Source organism: Anthonomus grandis, chromosome 2 (assembly GCF_022605725.1).
Source record: "Anthonomus grandis grandis chromosome 2, icAntGran1.3, whole genome shotgun sequence".
Lineage (NCBI taxonomy): Eukaryota > Metazoa > Arthropoda > Insecta > Coleoptera > Curculionidae > Anthonomus > Anthonomus grandis.
In genome coordinates, this window is record NC_065547.1 from 9,006,812 (window position 1) to 9,022,263 (window position 15,452).

The following is a 15,452-nucleotide window of genomic DNA, read 5'->3' on the forward strand; positions in this document are numbered from 1 at the left end:
GTTAGGTGGACAAGATGCGGTTCCTGATTCATTAAATATGTTCCTGAATGAGTTAATTATAAATAATAAGAAAAAAACTGAAACAAAAATTAAAGCACTTCCAAATTTTATTATTTCATTGGTAAGAGTTAAATCGTATGTCTCTCCTGTAATGTTTGGACTTGGTGTACAGCTACATAGGAAATATGGCTCAAGATATTTAATTGATATACTTTCATCTCTTGGAGCTTGTGTTTCATATTCTGAGTGTCTGAAATTTGAGAATGCAGCAACACAAAACTATACAGAGGATATTTCAAATGAGTGTCTTCTTCAATTTATTTATGACAATGTTGACTTTAATATTCGGACATTAGATGGACTTGGTACATTTCATGTGATGCGCGGGATAATGTGTGTTTCACCTGACAATAACGTTTTAACCATCAGCATTCCTAGAGGAAAATGATCAAATGAAATAGGACAATTTGGCCATGTTCCCATACAGGTAAAGAAACATAAATTTTGCTCACCCTTTTAGTATTTCCCATTTGAAATTAAGTTCATAATTTTTATGGCTTTAGTTCATATTAGTAGAACCCTCAATCCTAAAGTTTCCAGCACTATTTTTTTTAATAATTTAAGTATGAACTTTACCATGTTTTATTCGTTTCTTTCAGACTTACACTCGTTTATCAAAATTAGGGCTAAACAGAATAATAATGGAGCCTTTACAAGTAGATATAAATATATCAGGTGAAAAACTAGCATTTGCCTTGGAAACGCTTTGGATTAGTAAACAATTTTCTTCTAGCGGTTTAAATCCTTTGTGGAGTGGTTACATGTCAACAATAGAATATGATGGCTTGAAAAAAAAACAGCAACATATTACCATTGCCATTTATAAACCTTGATCCTGGCAATATGAGTACAATATACACGTCGTTATTGTTTGCTGCAGAAAAATGTAAGAAATACAGAAGACTTGCATCATAACATTCGATCAACCACTATTTTTGAAAGCAGTTGATATTGTGCAATCTTCAAGTCCATTTTATCCTCAGTAGTAGTTCGACTGGGAGGTTTTCACACACTTATGTCCTTTTTGGGTAGTCTTGGACAGTTAATGAGTGGGACGGGGATTGAAGAATTATGGCAAACTGTATACGCAAAACACACCCTAATCCACATGATATCTGGACATGCGTATGCCAGAGCACTTCGTGCGCATTTTTTAACTCACCAGGCTCTAAGCATACTAATTTTTTAAAATCTTACATTAAACGAATCTCAACTTGAAACTCTTAAAAATTTCTACGAAAACGCAGTTACGGATGATATAGAAAATAACGAGACTTTAACAACTGTTTCAGAAAATTGGCTTAAAAAAAATCGACGAAATCGGTAATAAGAGTAGAACAGCGCAGTTGTGGATATTTTACTGGAAAATGGTCTATCTAATAAAATTGTACGTACGTGCAGAAAGAGAAGGTAACTGGTGACTCCATTTGCACTGTACAAAACGTATGATTCCAATTTTTTACGCCACAGGCCACAATAATTATGCCAAAATAATTAGTCTAATTGAATATAACAAATTCGTTGTCCAAGGAATGTTTACTATAAAAAGAACAGAAGGGTTTTGGTGTGGAACATGGACTGATATGATCATAGAACAGTGTTTGATGAGAGCAATAAAAGCACAAGGAGGTTTGACTCAAGGGCAAGGTTTTAAAGAAGCTACTCTAGCACGGTGGATTGCTAGTATGGCCCCATGTAGTTCTGTATCAAATATGGTTGAATAATTTTCAGGTGTCAAGTCTTGTTCATCAGAACAGCATGTTGAACTCCGACATTCCCGACAACAACGCGATGAAAAGGACCACAACAAAATTTTAGAATGGTTGGAAACGTACAATCCTTTTGAATCTGATCAGTTCATATCACTGTATTCTCAAGTTCTGGCACATGATACCGTCAACTGTGATAAGGCACAGACTGTAGGCGAAAAAAATTTTAAATGAAAATTATGGAAAGAAGTATACAGAAATTAAGTGTGTAAAGAAAAAACAGGTAGTTACTTTTGCAGAACAACACAGCTACTGTTAATAAACGTGAAGTCGTTATAAACCCTATGCAACTTTTTAACCGAATTGTATGTTCCAACAAGTCTCCCGAAGAACTCAAAAAGTGTTTCGTTTTTGAGTTGGCTCCATATCCTCCCTCAATTTTTAAGGATGGTGAGATAAGAAGTGGTACAAAATCACAGCTATTAAAAGAATTTGATTCTATTTCGCCACCAGAACAGCACGCGCCCAAGAACACTCTTTATGTTTTAAATGGTGGTTTTCTTTTACATAACTTAGTCTGGCAAAAGCCCGCCACCTATAAAGATATATGTGGACAATATGTAAATTATGTAATACATTGTTATGGTGCAAACTGCGTTATCGTTTTTGATGGATATGACGAAACACGTATTTCGTCTAAAGGTCTGCTACAAAAATCACGATCAAAATAAAGCCGTGTCGTTGATCTTATTATTCCAGATACCATAATTCCTTGCACGCAAGATGAGTTTTTAAGAAACAGTGAAAATAAAAAAAGTTCATTGCTCTGCTTACGAACTGCTTTCATGAAAAAGGAATAACTGTTTATCAGGCTGAAAGAGATGCAGATGTTTTAATTTGCTTAACGGCTGTAAAGCTGTGCTATCAACATGAATTTGTAACACTTGTTTCGGAAGATACTGATATCATGGTTTTGGCTCTACACCACTCCAACAAAAACAACTTGTATTTGCTTCGTCCTGGCAAAGCTGGAACTCATGATAGGTATACGAACATATCAAAATTACAAAATTGCCTTGGTCCAGTAAAAGACAAGATTTTGTTTTTGCATGCAGTTTCGGGATGCGACACAACATCTTTTATGTTTAACAAAAGCAAGAAAACATGTTTGTCTATTTTAAGGAAGAATCCTCAATTGTATGAAGAGATTTCTTCGTTTTATACCAAAGGCACTTTAAAATCAGACCTTTTCAAAGCAGGCTTCGAGTTCTATTGAAATTATATAATGCCAAAAAAGCCAAAAGTTTAAACGAACTTCGGTACTACATGTACCATAGAATATCTTCAAGGCAGGGCCTGTCAGGTCATTTTAATCTAGCAGTGTTGCCTCCCACTGAAAAATCTGCTGAACAACATTTACTAAGAGTATATATTTTAATCTTGGATTTTTTAGGTTTAAGAATGGCTCAGTAATAACATGGACCCTACCAATTGGGGTTGGATAAAAACGCATAATGGTGACCTCATTCCGGACAAAACAAAAGAAGATGTTCCACCCTCAGATCTGCTTAAGCACGTTTTTTGCAATTGCAAACAAAGTACTTGTGGACGGAATTGGTCTTGCAAAAAGTTAGGGATTAAGTGTTCCCCAAAATGTGACCAATGTTGTGGAATAAATTGTACTAATGCTATTTTTGAACTGGAGGATAAAGACATAACAGAGTTTTTATAATCAGCAAGTAAAATCTTTACTTAACTTACTTTTCATTCAAAATTTTCATTTTTTTGCTCGTACCATTATTTAGAAAATCTGTAACTTTTTTATTTTTTGAGCTAAAATATATCTTATTACATCAAAAGATACGTTTCTTTAAGTACTAAAAATTAGGTATCTGCGTAACTTTCGATAATAACATAAATAAAAAAGTTATTCTATAAAAATGAAAAAAAAAACAATGTGGCGGTCATTTTTATAACATTTGTCATAGTTGGATCGAATGGGACTTTTAGTATGTTATTCTAGAGGCCTTTACCCACACATTAAAAAAAAATAGCTTGTCTCTAATTTGTTCTACCTCGACACCCATATTGCCTGTACTATAGTTTTTGGCGATTTGTAAAAGACGCTTGGGTGTATCGTCTACAACAGGCGATATGCTTCCTCCTTATTTAATACGTGGATAATGTATCACCATCCTTATTTAAACATATTTGGTTCGCTGTTTCTCAAAACCGAATTATTGTGAATTGTCTGTGATTATGATAGATTAATATAGAGTTGTTTATTTTTACTATATAAATCCTTGCTAATTACAAACCCTCATAAAATTATCTACCGGGTGGTGCGTCGCCGAGCGGAACATAGGAAATCCCATGTAAATTTTAAGGGGGTCAATTATTGGCTTCCCTGTACATTTTACAGAAAAAATATAAGATAACTTTTTAAAGAGACCAATCTGGCAAACCCTCGTGCAAAGTTTCAAAAAATTTTAGTGAGCGAATCTTGAATTATTCAATTAAATGTAATTGCAAAATTACCAAATTTTCGGTTCAGGTAAAACCAAACGGTTTACCAAAGCAATAAAACCAAATGTTTTATAAGTTCGTGGCAAAAACGCTTTGGCATGTGTTTACACAACAGTTTTAAGGAAAGGTTTTAACGTTTACGTTAACTATAAGTTATAGCTGTAACTATAACTATAACTTATAGCTGTTTTTTTAATTTCCAACCTCAATATTTTATTGTTAAATAACTTGAGGAGATTGAGTAAAAATATATCTAATAAATGAATATAGTTCTTTAAATTTTGCGAAAATACGATAAGGCACGCACCACAACATAATCAAAGTGAAATTTTTTTCTTCTTGTCTCGGTTTTCAAATTTTTCTAGTTGGCAGCACTGAAAATTAATGCGAATTTGGATCTTCCCGTATACACGGAACCTTAATGCGCATTTCAGCGAGATCATACCCATATTTAAAACGTTTTAAAATAATGCAAATTAGGAACGCTAAGACGGTTTAAGAGTGTCTACACATGAGTTTTATCTTAATTCGCATTTCGCTAAAGCGCATTAACAGTTGCGTGTAAACATGATAATTGTTATTTGATGGGAAAAAAACACGGTTTAAGTACTTAAGTAAAACGCGGTTTTGTGAGGAGAGTGCCCAAAAGAGGTTGTCATGCAGGAAATTGTCAAAAAAATTGCACAAAATGATTTTTTCTAATGAAAAACTGAAATTGCAAAAATTAGTTAACACCTTATTCATATCAAAAGGCAGCGTTTTTACTATTGTACATGAACATTTGTCCATCAAGAAATTTTTTTCAAGATTCGATTAAAAACAACAACGTGTTAGTTATTCGGACCGTTGTTTGGAGCTGTTCAAATGAAATAAAAAGGACTTTTTAGGACGGTATGTAACGATGGACGAAACTTAAATCCGCCACCACACACCAGACTCCAATAGACAATCAACTCAGTGGAGAGAAAGTCGCTGAAAGTCGTTCGAAGAAACCAAAAATGCAACAATAAGTTTTAAGGGTAGGTTTTGATCTCTGTATTTTAGGATGCTCATGGAATCGTATTCACATTGAAAAAGGTATAACAATCAACCGCGATTATAACATAGCATTATTGGAGCATTTGAAGGAAAAAAAACGAGGAAAAATGGCCCGATATGAAAAAGAAAAAAATTCTTTTACACCAAGATAATGCGCCATGTCACAAATCAATAAGTACGATGTCCAAATTGCATAAATTACTCTTCGAATTGCTTTCGGAACCACCGTATTCACCTGACCTGATCCCCAGTGACTACTGGCCATTTACAGACCTCAAAAAAATGCTCTATGGGAAGAGATTTGGCTCCAATAAAGAAGTGAGTGCCGAAACTGAAGCGTATTTTGAAGCAAGAAATACCGTTTAAAAACGAGACTACTTTGCCGAATAAAGTCGAATTTTGTAAAAAAAAACAGTGTTTCACAGTGAGACCTTGCGGACTTATTGACAGTTGTGTTATATTATACATACCGATAGAATTTCTCTCTTCCTCAACAATCAAGACCCTTTCGGAGCATATTTTAAATGAGTCTAACTGTCTCCTTAAGGTTAAAGTGGCCGACAATAGTTTATCGAATAAATTGATATGATAAGGGTCTGATAGGAACCCTTCGAACCCGAGCATGTCTTGCAGTTTGATTTTCTCGCATAATTTATAAACGATTTTCCGGATTAAATATTCCTGATCCCTAAGGGTATTTGAAATTCTTGACTCGATGTTATTCATACGTTCGTGTAAAACGCTCAGCTTCGTCTTGATTCCGGCCTGTTTGCAAAATTTATTTAGGGCAAGATTTAACGGTAAACTTTCCTCGGACGCCTCGGGACTACACTGAAAAACCATTTATTTATAAGCTGAAAAATAATTACCAAATAAAAGTTACTGATTCGGAGAGTTGCTGTATCTTGTCCTGGTTCAGTTCCCGCCTAAAATAATAGGTCAGCTGCACTTTTTGGTTATGTAGTTGTTTCTTGAGATCAGAAATTAGTTTATTCTTGTCGTCTAGGACTGATAAGAGCGATTCGCTCGGTGGTTCATTGTGTAAACGGTTGGACACTATCTGGTCCTGAAAACGTGTTTTTTTTTAACCTTAATAAATGGGGGAGGTGTTATGTAAATAACTTACAGAAATATTTTCGTCAATTTCCCAATAATCGGATTCATTTTCTTTATTGTTAGTCGGGCCCACTAAAACTAGCGATAATAAAAACGGGTACATTGTGATTTGGTGCCGGGCATGACAAAAAATATAATTCACTAAAAATGACTGAAATTTGACAGTTTTATGACGTTTTACGAGTGCAATTTAAGGTTGATTAAATATGGCAAAGTTGGTTTAATAAAATTGAAATCAAGGACAAGACTTGATAAGCAGCAATACCAAGGTGTCTGGAGTCTACTGGCGTTTTTTTAATCTTAAAGGTCTTTATGTTGGAGAGAAGTTTACTAGGTTCATGGATGTTTTCGAAAACATTTATCAAAAGTCTTTTCCAATTAAGACTTGTAAAGTTAGGTCCGACTGCGAAAATTACATGGTTTACTGGAGAATTAAAAGAAATGAGGAAACATCTCCACTTTTTGAAGGAAATATGTAGGCAGAATAATATACAAATCATCAAAAATTTAACGAAAAATCTAAGCAACAATCAAACAAAGTGTTAGTAGTAAACTTCAAAAATCCTGGGCGAACAATGTGGAACATTATTAACAAACATAGATGTTTATCAAGAAACACACCATGAACCTCATAAAATCACTCCGGATAACTTCAACTTATAAAAGCAATTCCCGATTATAATACTAATTTTATGTAAAATATTAACATTGATCCCTTATACATTTTCTCTTTTTCAGACATTACATTTATACAATTGAGGATCTTATAATAAATTTAAAAAATAAGAACAGTAGTTATATTTATGGACTTAAATGGTTAAAAATGTCATAATAAGCCCACTGACAGAATTCAGCTTATGCTTTAAAGAAACCAAGTTTTTATCCATTCTTAAGAAAGCAGTATTAACACTTATTTTAAAAAGGGGAACATCCATGAGCATGGGAACTATTTCCCTGTCTCTTTACTCCCAAATATTTCAAAACAAGGAGGAGTAAACCTCAGTTCCAGTACCGTAAGGAGAAGATTACTTGATGCCAACTTACCTGTTCGTCGCCCCGCCAAAAAACCGTTACTCTCAACGAAGAACGTCAAGGCTCGTTTTCACTTTGCCCAATCTCATGTCCACTGGTCTGTAGCTGATTGGAAGAAAGTCGTATTTAGTGATGAATCTAAATATAATTTATTCAGGACTGATGGAGTGATGTACGTCAGACGCCCCAGTGAACAAAGATTAAACAAAAAGTACATTTGCCCTACAGTTTAACATGGAGGAGGAAATATTCTTGTATGGGGATGTTTCTCGGCTCGTGGCATGGGACCCATAGTAAGAATAGTGGGCAAAATGGATCGTTTCATGTACAAAGACATTCTGCAAACACATTTAGTGCCATATATGGATGAAGTCATGCCAGTAACAGCCATATTTCAGCATGACAACGATCCAAAACATGCTTCTCAATTTGTTAAGAGGTGGCTATCCGATGAAAAAAATAAATGTAATGGTCTGGCCATCTCAATCGCCAGACCGAAACCCTATAGAAACTTTATGGCATTACATTGACACCAAAATCAGGCACCTAACATGCTCTAATACAAATATTCTCTTTGAAATAGTGGAAAAGGCTTGGAAAGAAGTGAACAATGACTATATTATGAAATTAATTGAGTCCATGCCAAAACGATGTGCAGATGTTATAAAGGAGCAGGGGTACTACACGAAATATTGAATTGATTTTAATATAGTTGGGTTAGATTTTGTTTAGAATCAAAACTATTTTTTGTTGCTATATTTTCGAATAATAATTTACATAAAACAATTTGGTGTTTTATTTATTATGATACAAAAAATATGATAATATGAAAATATAAACAGGCTCTAACTATTCTTGTAAATAATATATAAACCTTACTTATAAAATAGATACTAAAAGATATATAACAGGAAAGTTCAATGTTGCTATCTTTTTGCACAATACTGTACGTCATAAAGAAAATTGCTCCTTATTGAGCAACTTTTTTTCTAAAAATAATGTAGAATGGTTAAAATTTTTTAAACTTTTTTAAAAATGTTTAAACTTTTTTTTTAAATATTAAATTAATATTGTAAAATATTAAAAATCTTTTAAATGAATCATTTTCGAGTTATCAAAGCTCATACCAAATCAATCACTTGAAGCCAATTAGTCCTGAAAGATGGCATTCTAAATGAATTTTCTCAAAAACTACCGATGATAACGGGATGGAAAAAATGGCTCTATATTAGGCAAAATTTTCTCTAAAAATAATGTAAAATGCTAAAAATCTCTTAAATGAACCAATTTCGAGTATCAAAGCTTATACTGAGTCAATCACTTGGAGCAAATTAGTCCTGGAAGCTTCTCGCTGGTATTCCAAATCAATTTTGTCAAAAACTACCAAGTATAAACGTCATGGAAAAAATGCTCTATGCTTAATAATATTTCCTCTAAAAATAATGTAGTTTGTTAAAAATCTTCTAAATGAACCATTGCCATGTGATCAAAGCTCACACCGAATCAATCACTTGGAGTCTAATAGTCCTGGAAGCTTTTCCCTGGCATTTCAAACCAATTAAAGTAAATGATACTTGGCCTCTTTTTGACGATGAATCTGGAAAGTTTAAGGCGGGTTTAGTTTGGAAAATTTGGAAATTTAATAGAGTTAACTTATTTAAAAAAAGTTTTCGGTTATTTGAAACCGTTAAATTTTAAAGGTTAAACATTATATCGTTGATTGAAGAGGCGAGAAGATACGCATATTTACGGGAAAAAACGTGACCCAAAAAGCGCGCGGCGGGTAGATGGCGCCACGCTCAAACGCGCGCGGAAATCTTTTTGCCGTTTATGTCTCATTATTGTTTAGCGGAGCTCGCCAGCATCGTCTAAGGGAGTTTTTGCATGTTTGGCGTATTATTTTGTATTATTATTGTTTTGAATTATGTCAAATTCAAGCAAAATTAACGAGTGTGCTTATCGGGGATGTACTAATACTAGGAAGAGAAAAAACAATTCTCTTAGTTTTTTGAAAATTCTTTTAGTTTTTTTAAATGGGAAACTGAAAAATACCAGCAAACGAGAGAAAAACAAACTTCTAAGAAGCCGCATAGCAAAATACGTATCGTATCTAATCAATGATTGAAAATTAAATCTTGCCTCTTCAGTCAATGTTTAAACAAATAAAATAAAAAATATTGATAAAGATTGTTTAAATAATCTTTATATGTAAATACTTTTACTACCATTTATTTATGATTATTTCGTTATGTAAAATTTTCTGCTAAAAATATATACGAGCCCCGTCTTATTTCAGTTGGCCCGCTTAGTAAAAAATTAATTTATTATTCTTTTATCGAATCTTTATTCCACAATATTACAATACCAAAAAGTATATCATATAAACATTATGTGTTATCTCTAAAATTAGATTTTGGTTGATTGATAAATTTTTGAATCATATTTTAAATAGTAGAAATAAATTTCTTGTTTCTATTTTTTATTTTATTTTAACTCTTTAGGCATATACAAGGGTTCTATTCATTAGGTCCGAAATCCACTAGCAAGACATTTGGGATAGTTTTAATCAGGGGTAGTATCAGAACTTAATAAACCCCATGCCTCAAAGAATTGCGACTGTTTTAAAAAATAAATATATGTTCAATATAAATGAGTTTACTTTCCCATTTTGTTGTGTTTATAGAGTAAGTAAAGCTTATTATTTGTTTAAAACTATATAACACTATAAAATTTGTCTTTTTTTTTGGGGGTTTAAACAGAAATTATTAAAAATTTTCAAATGGGCCAACTGAAGTGGGACGGGGCTCGTATAATATGAACAATGTAATTAAAGTCCAGTGCAACGATATATTAGAATGGTCACCCGTCAAAACACCAGCATTCCACCTGCCAAACAATGTCATCCACCTTCTATTTGCATTGTTTGAGAAGTAAAATGCTGGTGTTTTGACGGGTGACCATTCTAATATATCTTTGCACTGGACTTTACATGGCGATTATTCATAATGCCCAATGCCCGGGCAATTTAAAAAATATGATGCTATTTATCAAACCAGATAATTAACCCAAAAATAATCCAATTTTACCATTTTCTTTAGTTGGATATATAGGGTTGGATTGTTTTTGGGTTATGTATGCTGCTTATGTATTTTTGAAATCAATTATTTTCTTGGGTATTGGTAATTGTTAAAACATAAAATTTACCTTGCTTTAACATATAATTTTAATAACGTTTCGGTCTTCAGATTCTTGACCTTTATCAAATCTACAATAGATATTTTTAGATTAAAAAAAAATACATTTAAAAGTTTTCAGCTAAAAACTACCTTATAAACTTACCCTATGAAACATAAAAGTCTATCTAAATGTGAGTAACATATACAGGGTGTTCCGTTGATCATGTTACAAACTTCTATGGCAGATAGAAAACGTCAAAAGAAAAACAAAAGTTCATATAAACATGGGTCCGGAAAAGCTTCCTCAGGGAGCTAGAGCTCTTTGAAAATAACCTTTAAAAACTAGTTTTTTTTATAGCTCTGGAACTACTTTAGCTACCGCAACCAATTTTGGGAGGTAAATTATTGTTAGTACGTTTATTCTTTTGAACCTACTAAAAAAAAAATATTTACCAGGGGCTTCAGAATCAGGAGAGTATTTGGTAAATTTGGGCCCATTTCTTTAAGACTTTAATTTCTGCCCCAACATGGTTTGGACATTAGATTATGATGTTCCTATACTTTTTACATAAAAAAAAGTGCTCTTAGTAAAAGTCGGTAAATATCACCGTTTTTGTGGAAATTGACTAAAACCAAACTAAGATGCTGTATCTTGAATTAATTATTTTAATAATAATAATAATGCTAATTCATAGCCACTGTCAGTATTTTTTAAATTTGTCACTGTCAGTATTTTTTACATGATATTAATTTCCTTTTTATTACGGTTAAGTAATGGATTACACTTTTGCTGAATACGCCGATATGCTTTTAATTTATGGGGAAGTTCGATGTGTATGGTAGTCGAATGGTAGAGCTGCTTCTGGACTATATGAAGAGTAGTTTCCCGAAAGGCGAATCCCAGCTCACACACTTTTTAAAGGGTCAATCAATGGCTCAGAGAGACTGGCTCTGTTAAAATAAAACGCCAAGATAATAGCGCGCAAAGGAACATCCGAATCCCGGATTTTAAGGAAGAAGTGCTTCAGCGATTTGAAGATAACCCATCAGTAAATACTCGAGCAGTTGCTGACGCGATGCATGTAAATTATGTTAGGGTATGGAACGTTGTTAATGAACAGCTTCTTCGGCCCTACCACCTGCAAAAGGTGGAATCATTAGGTCCCAATGATTTTAGGCCCCGCGTGAATTTTTGCCAGTGGTTTCTTGACCGGTGTACACAAGAACCTCAATTTCCAAAATATGTCCTTTTTACTGACGAGGCTTTATTTACAAAAGAAGGCATTTTTAATTCTAAGAATGTATGAAGTGAGGAAAACCCTTGGTGGATGATGAATACCCATGGTATTCATTTTAGCAGCTATCAACATAAGTTTTCGGTCATTTGTGGGCCGGCATTGTTGGAGAACGCTTATTTGGTCTAATTATGTTGCCTCCTCGTTTAACGGGAAATATTTATTTAATTTTTTTAAGAAATATACTGCCAGAACTATTAGATGATCTGCCCCTAAATATACGACAGAACTTATGGCTACAACAGGATGGAGCGCCAGCTCATTTTCCACTTATTGTCCGCGAGTTTATAAATGAAAATTTTGGAAGGCGCTGGATTGGCCGCGGAGGTCCTGTCATCTGGCCAGCGCGCTCACCAGATTTGACACCCTTAGATTTTTTTCTTTGGGGGCATATGAAAAGTCTCGTATATGAAACTCCAGTCGAGTCAGAAGAAGACCTGGTGGCCAGAATTTCCGCAGCTGCTGAAGTAATCCAAACCACGCCTGATATTTTTAACCACGTCAACCTTAATATGGTGCGTAGATACGATAAATGTATCGATCGTGGCGGCCGGCATTTTGAGCAATTAATATTTTAAGTTTATTTTTGTAATACCAATTTTTAATAAAATTTGTTTACGTTTCTAAAATTGTTAATTTGTTGGTTTTTTAGTACACTTAAATTCATTTAAACATTTTATGCCTCAAAGTAATTAAAGTGACAGTTAATTAATTTGAGTACCAATTTAATAAAGTGGCTACCTTAACTTTTTTTAAACATTTATTTTATATTTACGCCAGATTTTTTTTTTTAATTGTTTATAAATAATAATAGATAATTCATTTTTGTGTCTCAAAACTTGCTTTTCGTCAATTTTCACAAAAACGGTGATATTTATCATTTACCGACTTTTACTAAGAGTACCTTTTTTATGTAAAAAGCATAGGAACATCATAATCTAATACCCAAACGGGTAGAAATTAAAGTCTTAAAGAAATGGGCCCAAATTTACCAAATACTCCCCCTGATTCTGAAGCTCCTGGTAAATTTTTTTTTTTTTAGTAGGTTCAAAAGAATAAACGTACTAACAATAAATTACCTCCCAAAATTGGTTGCGGTAGCTAAAGTAGTTCCAGAGCTATTAAAAAAAACTAGTTTTTATTTTCAAAGAGCTCTAGCTTCCTGAGGAAGCTTTTCCGGACCCATGTTTATATGAACTTTTGTTTTTCTTTTGACGTTTTCTATCTGCCATAGAAGTTTGTAACATGATGAACGGAACACCCTGTATATGTTTTTAAAGTTAATTTTTTTGCAAGGTATTTTTTTTTTAATTTATAAGCCGTAGGCCCAAAAGCTTAAAACACTTTACCATATGTATATTTTTGCACCTTGTATAAAAAATAACAGCCTCTGGTTCTGCCGAAATGTAGGCAAACTCTATAATATACTGTACTTTTAAAAATAAGCAAAATTATATTACTTATATTACTTATTAGATTTTATACTTAAAAATTAGAAAAAAAACAAAATATGAAACTAAACCTTTCAATATTTTCTCCCAAATTTATACTATGGAATATGCGAATATGTCCTGAAACAGAAATAGCGCAATGCGAAAACTCCCATTTCTCTGCGATATTATGTCTGGTAATTTTTAATACCAAGGCTGCCAAGCGAGTTTCATCATTCCTACGTATGGGGGCGCCACCTCTTAGCTTCTAAATTGCTAGATAAAGCAAAGAACGGCTGGCTGCCGCGGTCACGAAATTTTATACAGTATTTGCGCATCTTTTCCCTTTTCAATCAACGATTATATTGACAAAAAAAAAACATAAATAAATGCCTTCAGTCTTCGGTTCGCCCGCAACAAACTTGATTAATCCAAGAGAGTCGATCGTTCAGCCCTCCGTTCGACACATTCAATCTTAAGGTAGACGTTCGATGTTTGCGACCGCGGCAAGAGACAGCGACAACTTTTCAAGACACCGAATCAATAGAACTGAATAGGACTCAGTTCAAAGGAAGCGACAGCGTCGCGCGGCATATCGGTGTTTGCTCATTGTTGCGTGCGACTAAAGACATTACATCCTTTGGAGCAGTAGTGTCGCAGTGTCTCGCGAGTGAAGTACCAGCATTTTTAGTAAAAAATGGTGTCTTCCTCCAATTTCTCTGCAGAAGACGACGAAAAATTGATAGAATGAGTTCATCAGAACCCACCAATTTATGATCCTGCATTAGAAAGTTACAAAGACAGTGTGCTATGGGAAAATATATGGAAAGATATTGGAAAGGCCTTAAATAAAAGCGGTATGTATCATGTAGTACATAGTGTTCTGTGAAATGAAATGTACAGAGTGTCCCAAACTCGATGTCCCGGGGCATTTACGAGGGAACCAAAAACGAAAATGATAAATTGACTTCGTGTATTTAAATGGAACAGACCTATGTAACTTCTCTCAGGGCAATTAAATTTGACGTTTGCGATATCAGGATATACCAGAAATGTCTGTTTTGATTGTTGCGTATGTCAAAATTCATATTAGGCGTGATATCGAGTAATCACTTACCTTTTATAAAAACCCTGGGGCACACCCTGCACATACAATTAAACTATAGGAACTAAGTAATGAAATAATTTGCAATTTCTTTACTGACACAAAATATATTGTTTTATTAGCATCGTCGATCTATAATACGTTCTTGCCAAGAAACTTCCCCTTCTTCACTTGAAAAATACTCTTTCAGTATCTCCCTGATTCTTAAACCGCCACTGTTAGCAAATCCATCACCATGGGCTAAAAGTACCAGATTCAATGTGGGGGTTTCTTAATTATCGTTATTATTATTACATTGAAGTAAAGCAGACTGTTGGGTTTCTAAATATCCATCTCGCAAAAGATTGTATAAGCAGCAAGCAGCCATTATCAGATCATCACATGTTTCGGGTAGTATGGCTATTGACATAACAGTCCAAATGCATTCTCTGTAACCTTGCGAGCACGGAAATACGATAATTAAATATCTCTTTTTTCTTGTCAGATTTTGCAACTTTTCGAGGATAGGGCTTCATCATATAGGAATCGATTGCAAATACTTCGTCACCGATTAAAAAATATGGTACTTCCAGATTAGTTCCAGGTAAACATTTTTCTTTAGGAATACTGTGACTGTTCGTGGCTATTTTTCTTCCCATTGCAGATTTCTTAAAGATACTGCTGTCTCCCTTTTTGCCATATGCGCCGACATCTACTGCAATAAATTTACCATTTGCATCTACAGTTGCTAAGAGGACTATCGAAAAATATTCGTTATAATTAAAATATAGGGAGTCACTGTTCTTGGGGGCTTTAACACGAAGGTGCTTGCCATCACTCGCGTCTACACAATTTGGAATGTTCCATTTATTCCAAAATTCCTCAGCGAGCCTTTTAAAATCATTTTCAGATTGTGGTGGCATACTTAGTGAGATAAGGTTTTTACTTAAACTTTTTAATACATTTTTCACTATCTGTGATATGTA

At 33.8% G+C, this 15,452-nt stretch overlaps 2 protein-coding genes across 4 annotated transcripts in view; one reads left to right on the forward strand and one right to left on the reverse strand.

Moving 5' to 3' along the window:
- LOC126746247 (myosin-2 heavy chain-like) overlaps positions 1-6,626 on the reverse strand; it is a 39,092-nt gene extending 32,466 nt beyond the window's left edge. Inside the window, exons 1-3 of one of the 2 annotated variants that reach the window (XM_050454408.1) lie at positions 6,460-6,626; positions 6,217-6,399; positions 5,804-6,164 (exon numbers count right to left, since the gene is read on the reverse strand). In XM_050454408.1, the coding sequence (XP_050310365.1) occupies positions 5,804-6,164; positions 6,217-6,399; positions 6,460-6,552 (637 nt within the window). In that variant the 5' untranslated portion in view covers positions 6,553-6,626. Of the gene's footprint in view, positions 1-5,803; positions 6,165-6,216; positions 6,400-6,459 lie in introns of those variants that run through there. The other variant, XM_050454416.1, reaches the window with a different exon arrangement.
- The window catches only part of LOC126746232 (kazrin), a 160,609-nt gene that overhangs the window by 76,880 nt on the left and 68,277 nt on the right, over positions 1-15,452 (forward strand). The window lies entirely within an intron of this gene.